The following is a 23,750-nucleotide window of genomic DNA, read 5'->3' as shown; positions in this document are numbered from 1 at the left end:
AGATGATCTTCACCTGCATCCATTTTCCTATACATGATGCTATTTTATTTTTCTCTGTGGCTGAGTAACATCCCATTGGACGTGTATCTCTGTGGCTGAGTAACACCCCATTGGACGTGTATACCGTGTTTCCTTTCCTCATCTGTTGACGGGCACCCAGCCCGATTCCATAGTTTAACTATGGTGAGCTGGGCTGCAGGGAACATTTAGCCTCATCTCTTTACTGGACATTGAACAGATGCCAACCATAACCAACTTTTGTATGTGCTAACTGCTGATAATGAGGGGAATCAGGTTTCGATCTACCAAAAAATATTATATTTTCACTGTCTAGTTTCCTTTTATTTGAATAATGTTTCAGTGCCTATTTGAATGTACATCTTTTTTTTATCCCTTTGGGGAAGATTTTTGTGAAAACACTTAAAGGAAGAATTGCTGGATGGTAGCTTCTGCCATCTTTAAGTTTACTGGATGTAACTAAATTATTATAAACACTGAATTGTTTTTTAAAAGATTGTTTCAGTTCACATTCCTACTAGCTGTGCATGAGGCTCCGTTTACTTACCTATTTTTTTTTTTTTTTTTGTCTTTTTGAGACAGGGTCTCGCTATGCAGTTCAGGCTGGCCTTGAGCTCAATTTGCAGCCCAGGTTGGTCTCGAACTCACAATGATCCGCCTGCCTCAGCCTCCCAAGTGCTAGGATTACAGGCATGTGCCACCATGCCTGGCATTCCATTTACTTACCAATGCCATGTAACTTTGACTTGCAAAAAGTTGCCCAGTCCAATGGATGCAAAATGGTATCTCGCTGTTCTTTCAACATAGATTTCCCGATTAATTGAAAGGCTGAACGTGTTTAAAGGCTGTTGTCAACTTAGAATAAATCTTCTGTGAGTTGCTAAACCCGAAGCCTATTTTCTATTGTGTTTTGGGTCTTTTTTCCTATTTATTTAAATATTCTTATGTCTTCTCTCAATCTGGGCTCCTTCTTTAATTTTTTGTTGTTGTTGTCTAATTTTGACATTTGTCTATTTGAACTTTAATCTCAGTGTAGTTAAATTTACTAGCTTTTCCTTTATGGTTTATTCTTTTTACATCATGCTAACACTTCTGTCTCTTCTAAGAAGATTCTGTTACATTTTATTTCAAAGGTTTAAAATTTTGTTGTTCACAATTAGATCTTTAATCCTACAAACATTTGTTTTTTACAGTTAGGACTGTATTCTTAAGGGAATTCTCAGGGACAGAGCTAATTATATTTTACAATTATTTATGAACTGCCACTGGTTTTGGCATCATTTATTGAAAAGTCTCTTTTTCTCACTAATTTTTTCATGCCACTTCTGTTGTAAACTAAGAACTTATATTTGCTTGGGTTTGTTTTGGGGGTCTCTATTTGCTTCCCAATTGCTACTTTACAATTTAAATTTATACAGATTTATAATAAATCTTGATCTATTTGATAGAGCAAATCTTATCTACTTATTCTCATAATTTCTCTTATGTATTATAGGACCATATTGTCTGGTTCTGGGGGAAATTCTTTGGAATTTGAATGAATAGACTAGTTTGGGGATAAACAAATGTTTAGTATTTATATTCAGTATCTTATTTACTGTGCTTTAGGTCATTTCCCATCCTATGACTTCCATTTATTTTTAATGAGATGTTAATGATTCTCCTAAATATACAAAGTTATTTTTCTCTGGCTGGTTTTAAGATTTTTTTTTTTTTATACTTCATGAGCTTGATGTTAATGTAGCCAGGTGTGATTTCCTTTGTATTTATTCTTTCTTGGTACTTATCAAGCTTCTGAAGTTTGTAATTGTTTTTCTTTCAAAAATTTGGTGACTTTTTTGGACATTATTTCTTCAAATAGTTTTTTTTTTTTTGCCCCATTTTGTTCCTTCCTATCATATCATAGACTTTAGGTACTATGGAAGAACTTTAATAATAAAGAAAATCTATATGAGGGAATAGAAGCTTTTCTACCTAAATGGGTCAACCATCATAAGAAGTAATACTGGTTTTAAGAAAAATAAACAGTGATAGTAAAGATGATAAATCAAAACTCTTGAATGTTTATAGATCCTTGGTGATATATGTTCTTACCAAAAGTAACATTGTGTCCCATTATATCTGTGCTAGATTATATATTATACCTGTACAATTTTATATATTATATATAGTTATAGAAACTATATACATATACACACACACATATATATATATATATATATATATATATGTATATACACACACACACACACACACACACACACAGTACTGCTGGGTTCAAATCCAGGGCTTCACACATGCTGGGCAAGCACTCTACCATTGAGCTACATCCCTCGTCCCTACTCTCCATTTTTTAGAAAGTTTTCCGTCTCTGTCTGTTCTTAAATTGCACACTTTCTATTGGCCTGTCTTCAAGATTACTGACTTTTTTTTGTCATTGCCATTGGGCTTTTAGGGCCATTCAGAAAATTTTAATTTTTTTCCAGTGAGATCATGTATTTATTCATTCATCAAAAACATATTTTTCTATCCTTGAGCATTATTATAATAGTTGCTTCAAAATCTTATTTAACTTCAATATCTTGTGATTGGCTTCCAATGATAACCTCTGTCTTCAAAATGAGTTACATTTTTCTTTTTTCTATGTCTAACCGTTTTAGGCATAGGCACTGTATCTGGTATATGTAGAAACCCTGCATTCAGTTATGTTTCCTTCAAGAGCTGTCTTTGTTTTTAAAGCAGTCATTTATTTGCCTGGACTCAAACCTAACATTTTGTCTGTCCTGTGGAGGGAAGGAATAGAAATATCAGCTAAGTTCATCTGTGAACAAGCTGAAGTATCTTTGGAACGTGCCCTGTTCCTGAGTATTTACAGAGTCAGCTCTGTGGAGTCGGAGGCCCTCTTCTGTGACTGGTCTTGTCTAGTATTTCTAACCTCATTTTCCAGCTACTCTGATTGTTGTGAAACTTGTTCTTTGGTTTTTCAAGCCAGTAAGACTATGAATTTTCCGTTTGAGTTTTATTCACCCAAGTTAGAATGGTCTAAGGCCAGTCTTTGCAGAAAATATGTAATTTCTTCCAAATGTAGAGTCCTGTCTAGTTACTGATGGATTTAGGTTGTTCTTCTGGCAGTTATGTTTTATGTTTTGTCTCGAATTTATAGTTATTATCTGTGGTCAATTGAAGAGCTGTGCTTGAGATCCCGAAAGCCAGAATTGTGTTCCTGGAGAATTCTTACGTAAAGATTTTTCTTTTGTAGTTATCATAATTCTCTGTAGTTTCTTCCCAGGGCTGCTATGTACATTTTTTTTAGTCTCTTTTAAAAATACCATGTAGCTCCGTGAAGCTCTAGGTTTTTTTCTGGCATTTTGCCTCTCTGCCTTTGCTTCCTGTATAGTCCTGGGATCACATCTTCTAACAGTCATATGAGGAAAAGAACTGTAATCTCAAACCAAAACCTCTTTGGCCCCCTCCAGTGTACCCATCTGACTTACTTTGGTTCTTAATTCTTGGATTCTAGAGGGTTTCCTTTATTACTGTTTTTTGGAACTGCTACCACCTTTGCTGTTTTCCTTGACTAAAAGTTTCCTAAAAATAACTGTGATTTGTTCGGCACTGTTGTGTGTATAGAGGTAAGGGGATATGATTAGCTCAGTCCAGTTTGTTTCCAAAATCTCATGGCAGTGTTTTCTGTAGTGGGCCTTGCTTCCCTGTGCGCCCCCTCCCAGCCCCCAGCTCCTGAGGAGGTGAGCGTCTGTGCCTCTGGTGCAGCCCTTCCTCCAAATCCAGAACCCTCAGAATGAGCCAGAGCCTCTATGGGGCTGGTCAAAAATCAGGGGAGCTCAGGTGCTGTTGCCTGCTGTGCAGGCTGTACTAAGGCCCCGGCCTCACCTGGAAAAGCCTAGGAGGGCTGGTGGCATTAGGAGAAGAGGTGAGAGCAGCGGTGACAGAGATCTCCCTGAGCAGACGCCAGGACTGAGCACATCAGGTGGCCCCCACACAGGGACCAGTCACCCCCTTTCCACTGTGCTGCCCTGTGGGCCGCAGTGGCCCATATCCTCAGTTCTAAATGGGATTGCCAGGAGGATTAGAAGTGATACGTAGAGTATGCATATGTGTCCTTCAGTGGTTGGCCCGGAGTAGACACTCAGTGAATGACAGATAGTATATTCCTAACCACCAGCATAGGTGCACATTTTCTTTAAAGCTTGTGTTTGACTCTGGAAACCAAACCAAGAGATAGGACTGAGATAGACTAGGGGCAGCTGATACTGCTGTAAAAGGGGCAGTATTCAAATCTAGGAGGTATCAAAGGAAATGACTAAGAAAGATCTTGTCAGATAACAAACCCCTGGGGTATTTTTAAAAGGCCATTCAAGGAGGTCAGAGGGTTTAGGAGAAATCATGAGAATCAAGAGAGGATGTTCATTCTAAGAATATGTAAGTTAAATCCTAATTTAGCGCTGGTTCATTACACAGCTTTCTGGAAGGTTGTCTCCTCAGAAACAGTGACATCTCAAGGGACTGATTTATCAGGAAGCTGCTTTTTGGGTTAGCATTAAAAATGATTGTGAGAGATTTTTTATCAGAATTATGCTAGTAACATGCTAGAGTAGTGAGTTTCACCAATGGCAGAGATTATGGGAATTTTAAGAACTACATAAACATCTTTGTGCCATTGTAGTTCTGTCTTTGCATTGGCAAGGGAAAAGAGAGAACACGGCTTCCAGCTCCTGTCTGTGGACACTCTGAGTCCCCAGATTATTTCCACCACCATCTTGAATCTCAAAACCTCAGGGAGAGAAGCACTGTCATTGTTAGGCCACACGGAGGGTTTGCTAGGAAGCAGGAGAGAAGGGAAAGTTAGTGGAAGGTTGCTGGGTTCTGGGGTCCTGTGATCAGAGTAGATGTGGAGCTCAGAAGGCAGCAGTGTTAGGGAGTCAGACTTCTGCCTTGAGAGCCACAGATGCAGTAGTAAGTGGGGCTCACAGGAGATGGGCGGGAGGGGGTGTATGTGATTCCACATCACAGCCTCTCCTCTTTGTATGAATGCAAGTAGAGGTCAGAGGTGGACAGGCGGATGGCATTCAGGTCAGCCAGAGCCGCGTGTCACCTCAGTCAGCCGGTCTTGTTATCTGTGAAGTGGGAGTAATGGTAGTACCTCCTCATGGAGTTCTTGTCAGCAGTACATGAGATGCTGCATGAAAAAACCCTCTGTGAAAGCCCGGCTCACTAATTCTCACAGCAGTTCAGCATTTTAGCTGCAAAGGCGTCTGCAGCTGGTTATATCCTTGTCAGGGCTTTTCTCAGCCATTTTAGATTACCTGTGTTATATGGAGGAACGATATAAACTTGTGGCATGCACTGAGTAGCCCACAACTGACAGGTTTCTCCATGGGCAGCTGGCTGATTAATTACTTAATAAATATTTGTTGAGCAGGTGCTCATTCAATTGCCATCTGAATGATCATGGCGCTAACCTTCTGTTTTCATTTAAATGTGAAATGTCCTTAAAAGACTCATATATTAAGGGCTTGATTCCCAATGCAGAAATGTTCAGAGGTGAGGCCTAGAGAGGTGATTGATGTGGAGGGTGCTAACAGCTGAATGGGTTATTAGGAGGTGGGGCCTAGAGTGGGGGGAAAACATGGGCTTTGGAATCGTGTTGCTAACACTATGCTAGCTCAATATCTAGCTAGAGCCTGAGCTAGAGAGATGTGTGGTAGGCTTTACTGGGAGTAGTTACAATTCCAGAGCATGCTTTTTAAAGGTATATTTTGTCTGTAGCCCCTTCCTCCTTCTCTGGTTCTTTTCGTTTCTGCTTCCCAACTGCTGTTAGGTGAGCAGTTTGCATCCTTCCGCCATAATGTTCAGCCTCACCTGAGGTGTATAGCAGTGGAGCCCACTGACCATGGACTGAAACCTCTGAAGCTGTGAGCCAGAATAAGTCTTTTTTCCATTCAGTTAACCTTCCTGGGTATTTTGTCCCAGTGACAAAAAACTGATGAACACCTTCTTTCCCAGGACTGTCTTCATCTCATGGGAGAATAAATGTGCACATAAGAACATGACTACAGCTCAGTGGACAGGGCTTCTTAACCTCAGTTCATGAGAGAACACCCACAGACCTTTAAAAATATATGCAAAATGCTGTGTGTGAACACACGTTGATTTTTTTCTGGGATGATAGGTTTTGTCAAAGTAAAGCAAAGGACTGGACTCTAAAAGGAGCAGGAGTGACTACAGTGGAAAAAGAGGACACTGCTGTGTAAATGCAAAGGAAGAATTGCACAACCCCAGAGAAGGAGCGTGGGGAGATAAAAGAGGAGTGTGCAGTGAAAAGGAAGGGCAGCTGGATTCGACTGGTTAATACTGTCCATGGTTGTGCTCACGGAGAAAGGCTTACTGGTGTCTGCAGTGAGTGTAGAATAGTTAAGAAACTGCAAGACTAGGTGAATGGGAGAATCCCATTCTTACAGGGTCCCAACCAAAAAGCTGTTAGTTTTGGGAGACAATAAGAGACAAAAGACACGATAGTGCCTAGCATGTCAGCCCTGAAAAATACTGAAGTAAAAGATTGAAATACCGAAGTAAAAGATTATTTTCTTCAGGAGTCACCTTTTAAGAGAATTAAAGGAGAAACTGACAACTAGATTACCTTTGCCTGTAGATGTGTAGTGATTATCTCATGTACTCCTTATGGCTTCCTAAGACAGGAGATCGGACCAGCACTATTTCCAGTTCATGGAAGGGACACTGACCTTCTGGAGCAAGTAACTTGTAGGTTGTACCAGTAGTAAAGCCCAAACAGTCCGAGGTCATCTGACCTTTCCCTTGCACCACTGATATTTAATTTTCTGACCAAAGCGCCCTCCATTAATACTCACAGAAGTGATGCTTTAAAAAAAATAATTCAGAGATCCATAAGGACATGAAAAGATTTTTTAAAAAATGCATTTTCTCAAAATATATTGCCTGGAAAGTAAAATATAGTAATACTATTTACTTTATTCAAAGTCAGTTAAACTAGAAAAATATTTATCCAATGTTTACTATATCATTAGAGATTGAATTTAGTATGTGAATTCATATGTGATTTTTGTACTTTAGGGAATATGGAGTTTGTTCCAAATAAATAACTTCTGTATAGTGTGCTTTAGAAGGGTTATATGGTATGAATCTTTTAATCAGTTTCATGTAATGAAGAATGGGAAAGCAAGAAATATCCATTAATTATTTTGGCTTAATTAAATTAATTAATTTTACAGTGAAATTGAACACATGGCCTTGTGCATGAGGGGCAGGTGCTTTACAACTTAGCTATGTCCTAGGTTGATTTTAAATAATCTAATTGTAATTAATGACACACTAATACATTATGATATGATTTTTTTGCTTAGAAAATAATTATGTTTAATTCTCTTTATAAGCACAAATAATATATAAGAAAAATATGGGAGAACTTTGCATATTTTTTAGAAAGAGAAACAAGAAGTGAGTCACAATTATCTTCAAAGAATGAATGCTGGGATTTTGTTGTTATTGTTCCTTAGTTTTAAGAATATAAAACGGAGGAGTAAATGTCTCCTTTAACTATCCTGTACCCTCGTTCTCACTTCCGGTTTGTTAAGTAGATAGACTTTGGCATTATATCAGTCAAGGTCAGGTACAGGGCCCTCAGCTCTGTGTACCAGAGCAAATTTCTTATCTTGTCTAAGCTTCTTTTAAAGTGTGGTTAACAGTAAGACTTAGCTTCTAAGATTGTAGGAAGAAGGATTGAATGAGGTCATGTGGTTTATCTTTTGTATAGTGCCTGGCATCTAACATATATTCAGCAAATATTTGCTACTGTTAATATTTACTTTAACATCAATTATACTTGATAACATTGTTAGTGTTATTTTGGTTAAGGGACTGTTCACATATTTTTTATCTGAAAAGGAAAATAATTGCTTCTCTTTGACATTCTACTTCTTCATCTTGTTGAGAACTGAGATCAGAAGATGCTAGATTTAAAATATTTCATCACTGAATAACCAGAAGTCATTAAATATTCCCTGCAAAGACTTTAATCCTAATAGTCACAACCAGGAAAAAACCCAACACTCATTTACCAATGCAAACAGCAGTAAAACACAGCTGCTCTTATCTTTCCATGGATACTGTCTCTTCTTGGTACTGAAAGAGATAGTGATCTTGCAGTATTATTTTATAAGGAGGTAACAAAATGAATTACACTATCTCGAGTGTGAACACTGGGAGCCTTATCCCACTGATGCTTAGCGTAGGCTGTAGCTGGGCAGCTGCTCACTTCCTCCTTCCCCCGGGTCGATTATTTTAGATGAAAGAGAACATTGACTAATAAGTAAAGATTTTACAACATTGGAGCGTACATAGCCTTGCAGCCTGGTATTCAAGATTGAGACCAGCAATGCAATTGTTGAATATTCAACACAAGACATTGTGAAGCACTCAGGTAAATGTAGTGATGGAAAAATCACTTAATTCATTTTCCATCGTTAAGTCAAGTCTTCACAGATTCATGCACAGATCTGCTTATTCTTTGGGTCCACTCAAATACCATGTGACCTTAATTTATTAACCATAGAAATTCAGGAAGCTGTCAAGATATATTGCTTCCATCATTCTAATGACTGTAGGTTTAGTCTGATCCTTTCCAAGGGGTGGTGACTAAAGCAGAGGATGTTACTTGTCACAAAACATAAGTAAACTTTATATTAAAGATTAAATTGATAGACATTCCAGACCATAAAATAAAATAAATTATTATGAACCTCTCTAACCAAGTTCTTAAGAATTTAAAGCCAGTCAAATCTGCTTTAAAAAGTTAACCCTGAGGTGGAGTGTAAATCAGTTGTCTTCACCAGGCAAGATGACAGGAATTCAACAGTGGTTGTTACATTGCATATTGTTGTTTTCAAATTAGTTGTTCAGATTACCAGATATAATCATGCAAAAACTAGTCAAAAAAGATAAATAAATAAGTAAACTATTAACTGTTCCTTTCAATAACCATTAGACATCAGCAGTACAATTGATATGATGTAATTTCTGACTTGTTTTTCCTTGTCTCCTTCCCTCTGAACTTTCCATTACCTTTTATTTAAATATAGCCATAAATGGCTCATGGTTGGCATCTACTAAGTGTTTCTTTGTTGAATTAAGAGAAAAGGAAATACATATTTTACTTATAGTCAGAGACAGCAGCTCCTTTATGGAGACTGAATTGACCTTGATTAAATTATCCAGGTTAGAAAGCATTCTGCCCCTACTGCTTTTATTTGAATGCAGAACTACTTATATTCATTTCTTGGGATAGAAGGAGGATTAAATAATTAAATTAAAAGGGAGGCTGAACAATTATATGGCACCTTTTATCTATAATTGGTGTTGTATTATAAGGGGACCCTAGAAATGAAATAGCTCAGTCCCCTTAATTGAGAGCTGAGGAAACCGAAGTCCTGAGAGTTGAAGTGGCTTTGTCCTATGGAGGCAGCTACAGAAAGAACTTCATTTCCCAGTTCTTTTCAGTACAGTTAGCTCTTAAAGGGACTTGCTCAGGGGCACTTGCGTATATTAGTACTTCTCCCTATTCAAGGTCATGTATGGATATCCAGAAAATAGACATCAGGGTAGTGACTGTGGTTGAGAACATTGGCTTTTGAGTCAGAGAAGCCTGATTGAAATCTCTGCTCTGCCTCTTACTAGTTGTCCTTGGACAGGTGGTCTGAAGTCTTGGTCAAGTTACCTAATGTCTCTGTGCCTTAGTTTCCTTATCTATAAAGAGTGAAAGACAAACTCCTGTCTTCTTCAAAATGGGAATAGCAAACCTTCATAGATTTGTTGTTAATTAGCAATGTAATAATGTATATAAATAATTATCACCAGCCAGATGCATACTAATCAAACTATCCATGAACTATTATTATAGTATAAATGAGAAATGGGAGAGAGGTTGAAGGGAAGAGATTGGAGCAAATATAGTACTATATTTTGTTAATAGCAGGTTATAATTTTGGCCTCAAGCTTCTTTACAGTGAATATGAAAAAGAAACACAATAGATTACACAGTTCGCAGGTAGCTTAGATATGTGCGTTGTACATGTGTATATGGCCAAACCAGAACCACTGTCCTTCACCCTCACCTTTCAATTTCCAAGCAAGGTCTTTCCACATGGCAGTGTGTACATTTTAGAGACTCCAGGGGCTGTAATAAAAACTGTCTGAGACTGTGTAAGGTCCTTAGCACTTCCCTGTGAGCATCCACCTTCCTGAGACCACCTGTAGGAAAGAGCCTCACCTAGGTGTGTTCCTCTCAGTCCATTTTCGGGAAGCCTAAGACCTTGAATGAAGTGAGGGGTGAACTTGAAACTCTCTGGCTTTTTCTTTCACCCATGTCAGAAGCTCTTTAATCACAGGGACAAGCCATTTTCATCTCCACATTTTCACTTGTTACATCCCACACATCGATACCTACTTAGTACTTTTGATTTGCTGTAATAAATGAACATGTGCAGAAGAGTTACTGGTATGAGAGACCTTCCATTTTGAGCCCAGTTATAATGGAGAGATTATTTCTGCATCAGGCAGTATGAACTTTTCATCCAGCTCAGGTGACAGTCCTTAAGGATTAAATCTCCGTTTTTTAAGGGAAAAATAAAATCTGTAGGAACTCTTCTTCCCTGGGTACTGATGTGTAGCGACTTGTGTTATTAAATGTCAGAATGAAATAGAACTGGTTTCCTTTCAATAAAGGTGAAAAGTATAATTCTAGCCCCCCAAGTATCTTTTGGAACAGGTATATTAATCAAAGTCATGGCCAAAACCTCATATCTGAAAGAAGTAATATACTCTTTGCTCAGGATGTCACCTACAGAGAAAATGTGGAGATTTGCTATCGTAAGAATGTTTCTAAATCTACTATCCTAATTTTTCTTTAAGAAATAGTGAAAGTTGCTTATTTCATGTCACATTCTCTCTTTCCTTTTATTTATTACAGTAAACAAGCAATTTCTTTTCTCTGAATCTGCATTCCAAAATTAAGCTTCCTTAAATCTATTCTAATTTATCTAAATTCATAAAACTTGAGGAGAGAAATGTTGGCATTTCTTCAGTGTGGTGTTTCTTTTTCCTTCTTGTTTACAGCTAAATATGTTACTGCATTATAATTTACAAACTAGGAACCCTTTAGATGTTATCAGGAAAATCAATTGAATTGTTGTTGTGAGTAAGTGGGGCTGTCACAGAGCTGGGTGACCTGTTTTTAGATGCTGTGTCTAAGCCTAGACCCACATGTGTGATAGGGCTTTACTTGGTCAAATTATACATCTGTGTATAATTCTTTTCTTTTTCTTCAGCCCCACTGCTTTCACCATGTCTGAAGGTAACATGTCACTGAAAAACGAGTCGAGAGTAAATACCTCTGCACTGCAGAAAATCGCTGCCGACATGAGCAATTTGATAGAAAATCTGGACACACGGGAGCTGCATTTTGAAGGAGAGGAGGTGGACTATGATGTGTCTCCCGGGGACCCCAGGACTCAGGAAGGTGAAGACTGGTGATATGAGCGGGGAGAGCTGCTCAGGGATGGTTGGCAGAGCACAATTTGAAACACCAGCAGACAATTTGTCCCCTTCACTGATACCATAACGGGGGCTGCGATGAGCTCCTAAGAAGCTTACTTGTAACAATTATGACTCTTAAAAGGATGCCTGTGGAATGCAAAGCATGAGACTGTGGCATATCGGAATAACCTTATGTACTTATTTTTTTTTAGTGTGTATCCCTTTCTCTGCTATTTATAACACTCAAGGATTTAAGGAGCCTAATATACAGACGTATCTCTCTGGCTGTCCGATAAAAGCACAAGTTCTGGACGTGGAACGTTTCACATCTACATCAAGGGTCAGAGCACTTATGGACTCACCTTGTCTTGGTCAATATATATGAATTAATACTTCGACTTCTATTTTCCTCCCTCCTAGTTAGAATCCTATTTTTAGACTCTTGTCTTTTATTTGTCACACCCAAGTCCTCATCACCTTTCAGGATTTGCTTTCTTCTTAGTTAATCTTTATTGTCATACTCCTCTTTCCTCCTTGCTGGACAGTGCTTTTTAATGACATTTATGGCAACTTACTAACCCAGTATACTGTAAGATGCCTCCCCTAGCTGTCCTCTCCCCCCAGTTTTCTACTTACGTGGATTCTTGGGCTTATCTCTTCTAACTAGAATGGCGAGTCAAAGTCAGGGCTCGTTTAGCAAGAAAATGATGGTGCCGCTTGTCTCTTAAAAAAAAAAAAGTCAGGATATGGGACTGGCCAATACTGTTACCCAAGAGGCTGCCTGAGAGAATTCTCCAGGCCAGCTCTGCCTCTCTGATGATTTCCTAACCTGCCCTTAGTCCTCATGCACAAATATTTTCACTGAAAGTGGGAAAGGCTTAGAGTAACTGTCTTCAGCAGGCAAAACTAAGCAGTTGAAAGGGAGAGCTGGGTGTGGGTGAGCTGTGTTTGATCTATGACTGCCTGGATTTTGCAGCAAGTCTGGCAGGCAGGGAAAGGTGTCAGTGAGTGGTGCTCCTTGCCCATCAGGTTAAATCTAAGCAAAGGCAGGGTGAGGCTGCCACTGGCTCCTGCTTCAGAGAAGGGAAGCAAGTACTACCTTGGCCTTGGGCAGGCTTTCCTGCTCCTCTTTTATTGTGCCCTGAAGGGTGACAGTGCTGGTTCTACCGAGCGCTCTGCCCTAGCACCTATCCTAGCTCCTTGCTGACTCTCACTTTACACCCACCTCGGTGTCCAGCCTTTGCTTTAGGCTTTTCTTAGGAGTAGGGCCCATGTCTCTCTGACAAACTACTGAGCATCTCTAAGATGACCTTTGCCTCTCATTTTGCCTGGCAGCTTTTAGGTTGAGAGACAGTTATAAGTAGGAGTTAAATGGATGCGCTGTAGAGCCGAACTACATGTTTTAGTTCTTGTGTTTGCTTTGTGATGTTGAACAAGTTATTAAACTCTACCTCATTTTGCTCATCCAAGCAATGAGTATCATAGTGCTTATTTATATATTTGTTATGAGGATTTAATAAGGATAGTACATATATTATATAGGTATATTCTGAATATTCACCAGTGCAGCCACTTTCTCCACATACCACTGGTGTGACCTTGGGGCAGGGGTGTGGTATAGACAAGCCTGAACCTTGGAACTTGCTTCAGAAGGGGGGGAGAAGGCATTTATGCCACTTGTGGTAGGCAAAACGGGCTAAGATGGTGTTCCCGGCTTCCATGACCTCCTGCTTCTCTCCTACCTCTGTCAACTGCCTTTTCACTACTTAAATATGCAGAGTAGACTGCTCAATGCTAATTAGGGCCTTTGTTCATTGTCTGTATTACCTCGGTTCCGGTTTCCAGTGTTTGTGAGTGTGTGTGTGCATGTGCACACCTGAGCATGTATGCACATGCATGTTGAGAGGACAAGACTTACAGGAATCTTGTCTTATATAATTTAACAGATGAATAAATTCTCTTAACATTGAAGAGAATATTATTTTTGCCATCAGTTTTTGAAAAAAATTTTAAGTACTTATATATAATATGTAGATTTAACTTAAATATACTTCTATGTTACTTATTAGCTATGGTTCATTGGCATCTTTTGGGTTTTTTATCTGAGATATTAACAGCTTTTATTTATCACTATAGGTATCAAGTATCAATCTGTATACTATTGAGTTAACACATGGGGAATTTAAATGGCAAGTCAAGAGGAAATTCAAGCACTTTCAAGAATTCCACAGAGAACTGCTCAAGTACAAAGCCTTTATCCGCATTCCCATTCCCACCAGAAGGTAACCTTTTCACAACGAATATAAGGTTATCCCAGTATTCAAGTTGGATGGAAAGTGTATTTTGTTCACTATTTAGGATATCTAATCAATTGTTGGTATATATTTCCAATTAAATAAGCTCTTTAAAAAATAAGCCATTTCTAAAAAGAAACAAGTTCTGATACATACATGTATCCACTCCCCAAGATGAGTGTGAACTGCATGAATTGCAAACATGTACAAATAATATACAAAAAAATCCATCTCATGTAAGATATGAAAGTTATAGTCAAAGAGTAATCTAATGAATGTTTGCATCGTGTGTGTGTGTGTGTGTGTGTGTGTGTGTGTGTGTTTTAGACATACATTTAGAAGACAAAATGTCAAAGGGGAAGAGCCTCGACAAATGCCCAGTTTGCCCAGTTCACATGAAAATATGATTCAAGAGGAACAGTTCTTTGGAAGAAGGGTAAGTCTTTTCCCTATTGTTGCTTTGAACATGATTTTGTGGAAATATGGCATTTAATGGCATCTAATGATTGGGAAAGGGAGATCTGGCTACAACTTCTCTTACTACTGATTAGAGGCCCTGGCTGGTTCAGTTTCTCATGAGTTAGTTGGACATCCCTTCTTCCCCAAGTCACTTCCCCAAACCATGAAGAGGGTGCACCACCCCAGGAGAGGACGAGTATTCATAGGAACTTGGCACTCCCTGGGCTGGCTTTGGTCAAAAACTGAGCCTTTGTGAGTTTGAAATCCATGCTTTTATTATTTTTTTTATTTTTAATTTTTTTTTGGTTTTTCTCTGGTACCAGGAACCGAACTCACGACCTTGCGCTTGCCAGGCAGGCGCTTTGCCGCTGAGCTAAATCCCCAGCCCCAAAATCCATGCTTTTAGAGCCGTATATTCCCATCCATTTGCAGTATTTGTAGTAGCTCATTTAGAATATATGTCAAATCACATTTCTATGCTGTGCTTAAGGTCTAAGAAGAGTACGAGCAAGATGTGCTTAGGCAAGAAACTCAAGGCAAGGAACATTTCTATGTGCTCTGCTTCAGGGTAGCAGATGGAATTTTTTGTTATAAGCCATTCACTCATATCTATCAGTTCTTTGTTTTACATTTTTAACATTTTATTTTAAAGATAATAATAATAATAATAAAAGGACAATAGCAAAATACCAACAATGCAGACAGAAACAAAACAAAGCAAAAACATTAAAAATGATACAGGGTTTCAGAACAAAATGATAGGAATTAACAGTGGTTGTTATATTAATATTATCTTCAACAAAGTTGCTCAGATTACCAATATAAGAATGCAAGATTCATCAAACCATTACAGAGAATAAAAAATAAAAACAAAAACATTAGAAGTGGTACAGAGTTTCAGTAGACAAAATGGCTGGAATTCACCAATGGTTGCTATATTGCATATTGTTGTCTTCAAATTAATTGTTCAGATTACCAGATATAAGCATGCAAAATTGGTCCAAAATTTTTTTAAAAATTAAGCACTGACTGTTCCTTTCAATAAACCATTAAACATCAGAAGTACAGTTATCCCAGTTATCTATTATCTATATAATATATATATCCCCTTCCTTCTCATGTCTTTCAGTTCTGTTTGATAATCTGAAAGTTTTATGTTCCAGAATAAATGTTTGATTTCTCCTTTGCAGTTTTCATTTTGTTTAAAATCTTCTTATGGATCTGGGCTAAATATTTTCTAAGACGCTGGACCCAAAATTTTACAGCCTTGGCTTACTGTGTGCACATATCTGAGTCCCACTAAAGATGCTTATGACTATTAACCCTAGTGCTTCAGCAAAAAGGTGCTGAATTTTGTGTGATGGTCAATATGCTTGAACTATGTTGTTCCGTTGCCCTAGCCTTTATCCCCACTTCCCCAAACAACATACACCTTCTAACTTGTGTACAATCAGGGTAAATCTTACTAGATAGTCTTTTTCTTTAACATCCCCCTCCTCTTTTTTCTTCAAGGCTGTTTAAAATTTGTGATGTGTATTCTAGTAAATTAAATATTAGAACTGAAAAAATACAGGTTTTCAGCAAAATCAATAAATGCATTAAATTATCTACTGTGTACAAGACCTGTTCTAATAGCTATCAAAGATTAAAACTACGTGTAGCTCAGGTCTTCTCAGCAATGTATAAAAGCCTAAGCATGTGGAAAGTGAAATAGCAAGAAGAAATTAAATAACATTTCAAGAGAACTGTAGACATAACACCTTCCTGCTAGTTAAGATTCTCTTCCACGGTTAATATGAGTAAACAGTTGAATAACCTATAGAAGTTGAGATGAAATGATGATCTCATTATTGTCACTGTTTAAACTTTTCTGTAAATAAGACTATGTTAACTCATATCTAAAATTACAGAAACAGTTGGAAGATTACCTGACCAAGATACTAAAAATGCCCATGTATAGAAACTACCATGCCACAGTAAGTACTATTCAGTGATTTAAGTTTTGAATTAATTTATGAAGTGGCCACTTATGAGTTAAATTTCAGATAATTTCTAACTTAAGGGCTTTTGTCTAAGTGTACCTTACTTATTCCTTGAGTTAAAATAGATTAATGAATGCAAAATTGATTTGATAGCAAGGATTCAGTTTATGGTGATATGATACTGTTTTTAAAAACATTGAATCTAAATTAATATGCCTATAGCAACAGATTTAAATCAACTTTAAATGCTGTTATAGACCAGATTATCTAGAAATCAATTGTTTTCTCCCATCAGGCTTCTAAAATAATGCCAAAAAGCCTTTCTAGCTCCACAGAAAAAACTTGGAGTAGCAAAGGATGAAAGCGGTTAAGCAGAGATGAATACTGCAAGAGTACACAGGGTAGACTTTGCCTGCCATCTGATTGGCCAGTCTTCTCATGTGAGAGTGAGAAGCGTGGCAAAAGCTAGGCAAAGAAAAAGGCTCTTGAGAAATCCAAGGAAACAGAGAAGGTAGTGGGCTCAGAAACAGTCACAGATCTAGCTGCCTCCCGTGGGAGACAGGCATCTGGCAAGCAGGAGGAAGTGGGCTTCACGGTGTCGGTGAACAGCGAACGTGGCCCGCATAGAGGCCCTTGAATGTGTGCGTGCGTGTGCATGCGTGTGCCTGTGCATGCGTGTGCCTGTGCATGTGTGTGCTAGGGTTGTGATTTAGAAGACTAGCTTTCAGTCTGGATACCTGAGGCTGGATGATTGTATTCATATGGAGATATGTTTAGAGAACATATGGAGATATGTTTAGAGATTAGTTTAGAGAACAGTCACACCAGGCCGTGCCCCAGCTCCTGCAGCTGCTTGTGCCATGGTGTTCCATGGATTCTAAGTAGCTCTACGGCTTTGTAATCCTAGAGGAGTGTTTTTTCAGGAAAGCTAGTAGTTTGGGTTCTACCAGTGGATCTCAAGAGAAGCAAGATGGAAGGAGTCTTGCCTTTTTCCTGGCCTCGTAAACACTGCTGAACATATAATGAGTGAGGAGACTCTGCTGCTGCTACTAGAAATTCTGCCGCTTTCTGTGTTCTCTGACATCTGACAAGCTGTTCTCTTTAATGGAGAATTATTTAAATGGGTATTAATACCCACATGCAATAACCTTCCATTTCTTTTGCTTTTCTGCCTGCCTGCGATTTTATTTGTACTATTTCTTCTGGTGTTAGGACAGTACTTGGTGAGTGAGTTCAGTCTTCTCTTTCCATGTATATTGTTACACTTTAGCTTCTTATGTAAAGAATGTTTACTTTTTTTTGTTTTTTTTTTTCCGGTACCAGTAATCGAACTCACGACCTCACGTTTGCCAGGCAGGCGCTGTGCTGCTGAGCTAAATCCCCAGCCCCGAATGTTTACATTTTTAAACGTTCATTTTAATTATTTTCCCGTCATAAAAATATATTCAACATTAGGCCATATTGCCTTGAAACATCCTAGGGTGCCTTATAATCATTTCCTGTGAAGGAGAAAACTTAGTTAGCAACTTAGGGAATATATTTCCCCACATTGTTTCTGGTGGCTACTGAGATCATTCCTTCCAACATTTCAATTCTCTAAAGCAGTTTAAGCATAGGATACAACTTGATATACATTCATTCTCGAATGCAATTTTCCTTTTATACCAAATTTAGTGTGGCCTAAAGACTAGGTTTCAGCAAACATCATGTTTGTTGAAATTTAATTGGCACCCATTGTGTTTCCTTCAGTAATTGTGGGGAATATTAAAAAAATCCAACTGCAAAAAATATAGTAACATTTATTTTTACATACATGCATATTATAAATTTATACTTTAGGAATATAAAACAAACCTTTTGAAGTTAACTTGGGTCCTTTAACTTGTACAATCATGACTTGGTCAGGGGACATGTCCTTAGTTGTAGGACTGTCTGGTTCTGTATTTGGGACCTGTAATGTTGGTAAATAGTTCAGGTGGTTTTTATCATCAGGAGAATTTGAGAACTAACTAAAATGCTACAGTCAGAAGCAAGATATATCATATATGGGTACAAATTCCCTATGATGAATGTTATCATTATGTACATCTAAAATATACTAATAAAAAAAGGAACAGAAAACGCTATGGTCAGCTGAGAAACATCTTGGTGAAGTTGGCCTACTTCAAAAAGCAGAGAAAGATTTATTATGTAATAGGATTTACCCAGAAAAACTGGTCAGTGCTTCAAAGCACTGGCTCTTTTGTTTTCTTTTTTAAAATTAATTTTATTGGTACATTTTTGATACACATATTGATAACATTCTTCATAGGGGATTTGTACCTGTACATGATATACTGTATCTTGATTCTTCTTTTTTCCCAATCCTCTCTCCTCCCTTCAATCTCTCTTCTCCACCTTGTTTACAAGAGCTTTCTTTCCAGTTTTTTCTTGTTTTCTCTTTTTTCCTTTTTTTTTGTTAAATAGCTTTTGAAGTCAGTCCTGGACAGTTCTGTGTTCTTCCTTTTATGTAGTGGATGGTTGGGTTTGCACTCAGACAAATATCTTTTCTTCCAGGATTATGAGAGCTGCCTTTGTTTTATTTCTTTTTTCTTCCTTGTAGTTCTGACAAACAGAACATCCCAGAGTTTTAATTGAGTCAGTATCAGACAGTTCTCTTCAAGATTATTGGTAATTCATTCAGTTTTCTTGCTTATTTGTAAAATGAGCATACATATGTTTCCCCTTTGCTGTAGGGATAAATATGTTTTCAAAAAGTGATATCTAACTGAGTTGCACAATAACATACAAAATATCTCCCAACGGGAATTCCTTTTATGTTCTGAAATTATATGATTGATTGCTCTACTATAGAACCCACTAACTGAGCCTTTTGATTACCTGGAAAATGATTATCTTCCAGAAAATTAAAAGTAAGAGGAATAAAGAACATAAATGTACTTTTTTTCTTTTTTAAGATTAAAATCTAGACATTGAACAAAATACAGTTTCCAGAAGGCCCTAAACCAGTAAGACCACATTTTAATCCTAACTTGAATCAAACCATTTAAATCCTGTGACTCAGATGCCTTATCTTCAAGATAGTGATTAACTTGCAATCCTGGATAAAACATCCCACAGATCAATAATATTGACTTCACCCTTCCCCCGCTTTGAAGGATGAGTAACTTTAACCTGAAAGAGTAGGTAAGAAATAAAATTGCACATAGAATTTCCATTTCCATTCCAACCGAGAAAGCTGTGTGAGTTGAGTGGCTGCATTTGTGAATTACAGAAAGTGTTTTCTGTGATAACTAGTGCACTGGAAGGCAGCCCTCCCCCCAGGACACTTCTCCCAACCTCGCCACCAGGGATGACCCCACCCAAAGCTCTTGTTTCCCTGTGTCTGGTTAACTTCCCACTTGGCCTCTCCCTTGAATTCTTGCTATCTGAGAAATGAAAGGGGCCTCTGAAATCTCTCTTCTCTTATAATACAACGATGCGTAGGAAGGTCCCTGTGGACGTGCTTGCTAAATAATTTCTAAGGCTTATTATTAACCTTAGAGTTGGTTGCTTGTCTCTTCCCATGAAAACTCTGTCTTGCTTGCTTCTTTCTCTAACTTTCTAACATACCCAGTTAAGTCACACTGGAGTTTTCTACATGAGCCCACTTTCCACTTAACACCAAAAATATTATTTAATTGTATTTTTCATGACTTCCTTTATCAAAATAAGAAGATACTGATTAGTACTTTCTCAGCCATGTGGAATATTGTTAGATTAAGTTGATCTTGAAATTCTTATTTCTGAAAATCACTTGCTGCAAAGGAGAATGGGATTCTTACCACAGGAGATGCACTGAGAAGGTTGGACACTGTAATCTCTTAATTTTACATTTTGTTAATTAGGCTTGTTCCAGGTTGACCTTTACACATTTGATTTCAATTTCATAAATCTGCATTAGGATGTTCATTGCCAGAGAGTTTTTCCCCATCTCTGTAATAGTGCTGGTTCCTCCTTGAAATCTCTTTAAACTTTACTAAGCTGTTAATGAATTTTATATTAATGTGTAAATTAATTTTGTACGTTACTTTGCAAATTCAGACTGACATTATCTGTTCGCTTTCTAAAGATAAAATGAGAAGTTATGGCTTAGGGTTTTAAAACAGTTGGATTCTTTGGTTGACAATCTGAATGTCACTTCTAATAACCTGTGGGTTACATTTCCAATTAGAAAGCACTTCTGCAAATCAGATTTTAAAGAAGCATGCTGTTGAATCACAATGTTTTATAGAAGAAATGAAATTTAAAGGCCTTGATTTTAAAATCCTTACTTTAAAAAGTGCTGTGTGAAGATAAGTTTAATTTGAGATTTTCAAGTTATTTAAGCTCTTTTGAGTTTTAAAAACCCACTTTCTGCAAATGACCCCAAGAAAAAAAAGAAATATGGGCATTTAATTGAACTTCACAAGAACTGACTGCTGTTGAGATATTTGTTATTTTTTCTTACAAGGTTAATATTACATATTTTCAATCACATATAGAATTTTCAAGGAAAACCGTACATTTCATATTTTTAATCCCAGTGACGAGTAGATCAAGGGCCTCTTGATCACATCAGCCAGGGCTATGGGCCCCTCCCCTCCTCTGTAACTTTATAACTTCACATGGGCCTGGTACAAGTCTTCCCACAGAACTTTGTACCGTGTCTAATCTCCCCTCTGTCTGCTTCCGGATGTTGGCAGGATATGTTTTGTGTCTTTGTTTTTTTCTGTTGAGGCAATTGTTGACACGGTCTAAGGACCTCTGACAGATTTACTATTTGCTGCTTAAAAAAAAAAAAAAAACAGTAGATTTAGAAACATTGTTAAGTCTAATTCTAGTTCTTTCAAGAATTACCGGAAGTCAAACCCCTGCATATTAAGCATTACCTAGTATTTAAAAATTTTGTTTAGTATATCTGCAATATCCCATGAATATTTTCATTGTGTGGTATTGGTACATATACAAATTGCATCTTGATCCTTTTTAATTTCCCTTCCTCCATGTCACCTTTTCTCAGATTTCCACAAAGTTTATTGCCCTTTTACCTACCACCTTTCTTTTATTTTTTAATTTATATTATATAGACTTTGGGCTTTTCATATAAGAGAAACCATGCAATATTTAGCCTTCTGTGTTTAATTTCTTTCACTTAGCATTATGGACTTAGAGTGCATCTATTTTCCAACATGCGACTTAAACTTAACCATCTTGGCTGACTTGTGCTGTACTGTATACATGTATCACATCTTCTTTATCCATTCATCTGTTGATGGACATGTAGGCTGCTCATACTCTTGATATGTTTGTCACTTTGTACCTCCACATTTTCATCTAATCCTTACCTCACTAGGATATGCAAGGAACTCAATTTGAATAAGAGAAATGTTGATACATTTCTTTTGCTGCTTTATTTTGCAGACTGACTTTGGTCTGAACTGATACCAATTCTATACCTTGCCAACTGTGTGATCTTGGAAAACTTAACTTCTCTAAACTAGGAGTTGGCAAGCTATGCTCATGGAACAAATTAAACTTGCTGCTTATTTTTGTATGTTCTGTGAGCTAAGGATAAGTTTTATATTTTTAAGTGCTTAAAAAATTAAGAATGATAATATTTTGAGACATGAAAATTATATTTATTTTTCATATTCATAAAAAAGTTTTATTCAACACAGCCACACACATTCATTTATATGTTATCTATGGCTGCTTCCTTACTACAGCTGAGGGTTTACAACAGAGACTATGGCCCACGAAGCACAAAATATTTACTTTGGCTCTTTGCAAAAGAAGGAAACAAACTTTACTTACCCCTGCAATAAACCTCAGTTTTCACTTCTGTACCTACTTCAGAGAGGTTTGCCATAATGCTTGAGAAATGCTTAACACAGAACCAACACATAGTAAGCCCTTAGTAAATGTTAGCTAGAACTGTTCTTATTCTAACTGTTACAATTTTTAATTTCTTTATACTTTCCCCAGTGAGATGGGCCCCAAATTCTCTTCCTTCTCAACTAATTTAAAAAAGTCTTTCTGTGAATGTCTAACGTTCCCCAATCTCTCTGCGACCTGTTGGCCATATGATTTTCTCTTACCCTCCTTCATCTGATTTCCTATAGCCCAACCTTACATCTGCTGCCTTCTTAAGTAATCTGCTCTTCCCCTCTCTCTTTACCTCTCATTTCCACATGCCGAAGGCCACTGTGTCTTCTACAGCTTGGCACCAATGTCAATCCCTTCATCCATTTTTTTTATTACTTCTTGTATGATCTGACAAACAACCCTCTTCCACAACAATAGAAAGGGACACAAAACAGTATTGGGAGTAAAAGCGTTACCCATGACCCACTTGAGTATTTCATCTCTACATCCTAGTGTAGATGGTCCTTTCTTGACTGTGTTTTAATTGTATACCTCTAATCAGTACAGTCTCAGGGCAATATCATGATTTTTGATCTGTATATAATGCACAAATTTATTTTTCTTTCCATCTTCCTTTTTGCCTAAAGTTTTCTTTTTTTACTTCTTTTCAGACAGAATTCCTTGATATAAGCCAGTTATCTTTCATCCGTGACTTGGGACCAAAGGGCCTGTAAGTTCCAGTGTTGGATCTTTGTAGAGAAATGTAAAAAGTTGATGAGCATTAACATTTGATGCAGCAGCATGCCCTGGTGATGGAGCGCCCCTGGCTTCACTGCTAGCTTTTATCTCCATTTTACTCAGGCGATCTACTTACATGAAGCAAAGTGTCTCCTGTAATGAACAGTGTGGTAGCAGCTGTTCGCTGTCTCTTATGTGCTGACAGTACAGAGTTCCTCTACCCCATCAGTGGGAGTGTTCAATGCTCATAGCAAGTGTGTTGTGGGGAAAATGCACAAAAAATCAAATATTTAAGTCCTTTTCTTCTAGTCTCTTATGAAAATGTTTATCAATCATTTTGATAACTATTTTAAAATATTGTATAAAAGAACTGTATAAATAGATGGAAATTTACTCAATGATTATATTCCTTCACAATATTATTTTAGTGCTTGATTAAATGCAAGGCTTAAATTTTAATTTTAGTTCTTTAGGAACATTGTTTCAAAATTGTTTTCCTTTGTTTAGCTGTTGATATTGCTCCTTTTTTGACACATCTTTCAAAATCAAGGAATGTACTTTCGAAGGGAGTAGCACTGCTGTCCGGCCTTTGACTGGCTCAGTTGCTAGAACTGTGCATGGAGGAATGTAGAAGTGTGCTGGATCTTTTGGGGGTTCCTCCCTCCAGGCTTAACAGCAACTGAGGGGCAGCTTCTTCCAGTCTCGGCAGCACTCACTGAGCCATAGAAATGCATGGGACTGTCATAGTTACTGGCTGGAGGCAACTCTTAGTGTTTAGAACCAAGAG

At 37.7% G+C, this 23,750-nt stretch overlaps 1 protein-coding gene across 8 annotated transcripts in view; it reads left to right on the top strand.

Moving 5' to 3' along the window:
• Pld1 (phospholipase D1, phosphatidylcholine-specific) overlaps positions 1–23,750 on the top strand; it is a 195,026-nt gene that overhangs the window by 57,399 nt on the left and 113,877 nt on the right. For all 8 annotated transcript variants that reach the window (XM_013513559.1, XM_005383002.2, XM_005382998.2 and 5 more), the window contains exons 2-7: positions 11,397–11,587; positions 11,817–11,944; positions 13,741–13,886; positions 14,226–14,334; positions 16,268–16,333; positions 22,897–22,955. In XM_013513559.1, coding sequence (XP_013369013.1) covers positions 11,413–11,587; positions 11,817–11,944; positions 13,741–13,886; positions 14,226–14,334; positions 16,268–16,333; positions 22,897–22,955 — 683 coding nt within the window. In that variant the 5' untranslated portion in view covers positions 11,397–11,412. The remainder of the gene's footprint in view (positions 1–11,396; positions 11,588–11,816; positions 11,945–13,740; positions 13,887–14,225; positions 14,335–16,267; positions 16,334–22,896; positions 22,956–23,750) is intronic.

This window comes from Chinchilla lanigera, unplaced genomic scaffold, assembly GCF_000276665.1.
Source record: "Chinchilla lanigera isolate Chin_1 unplaced genomic scaffold, ChiLan1.0 scaffold00019, whole genome shotgun sequence".
NCBI lineage: Eukaryota > Metazoa > Chordata > Mammalia > Rodentia > Chinchillidae > Chinchilla > Chinchilla lanigera.
The sequence above is the reverse complement of the archived record's forward strand: the minus strand, read 5'-3'. Positions and strand labels throughout refer to the sequence as shown.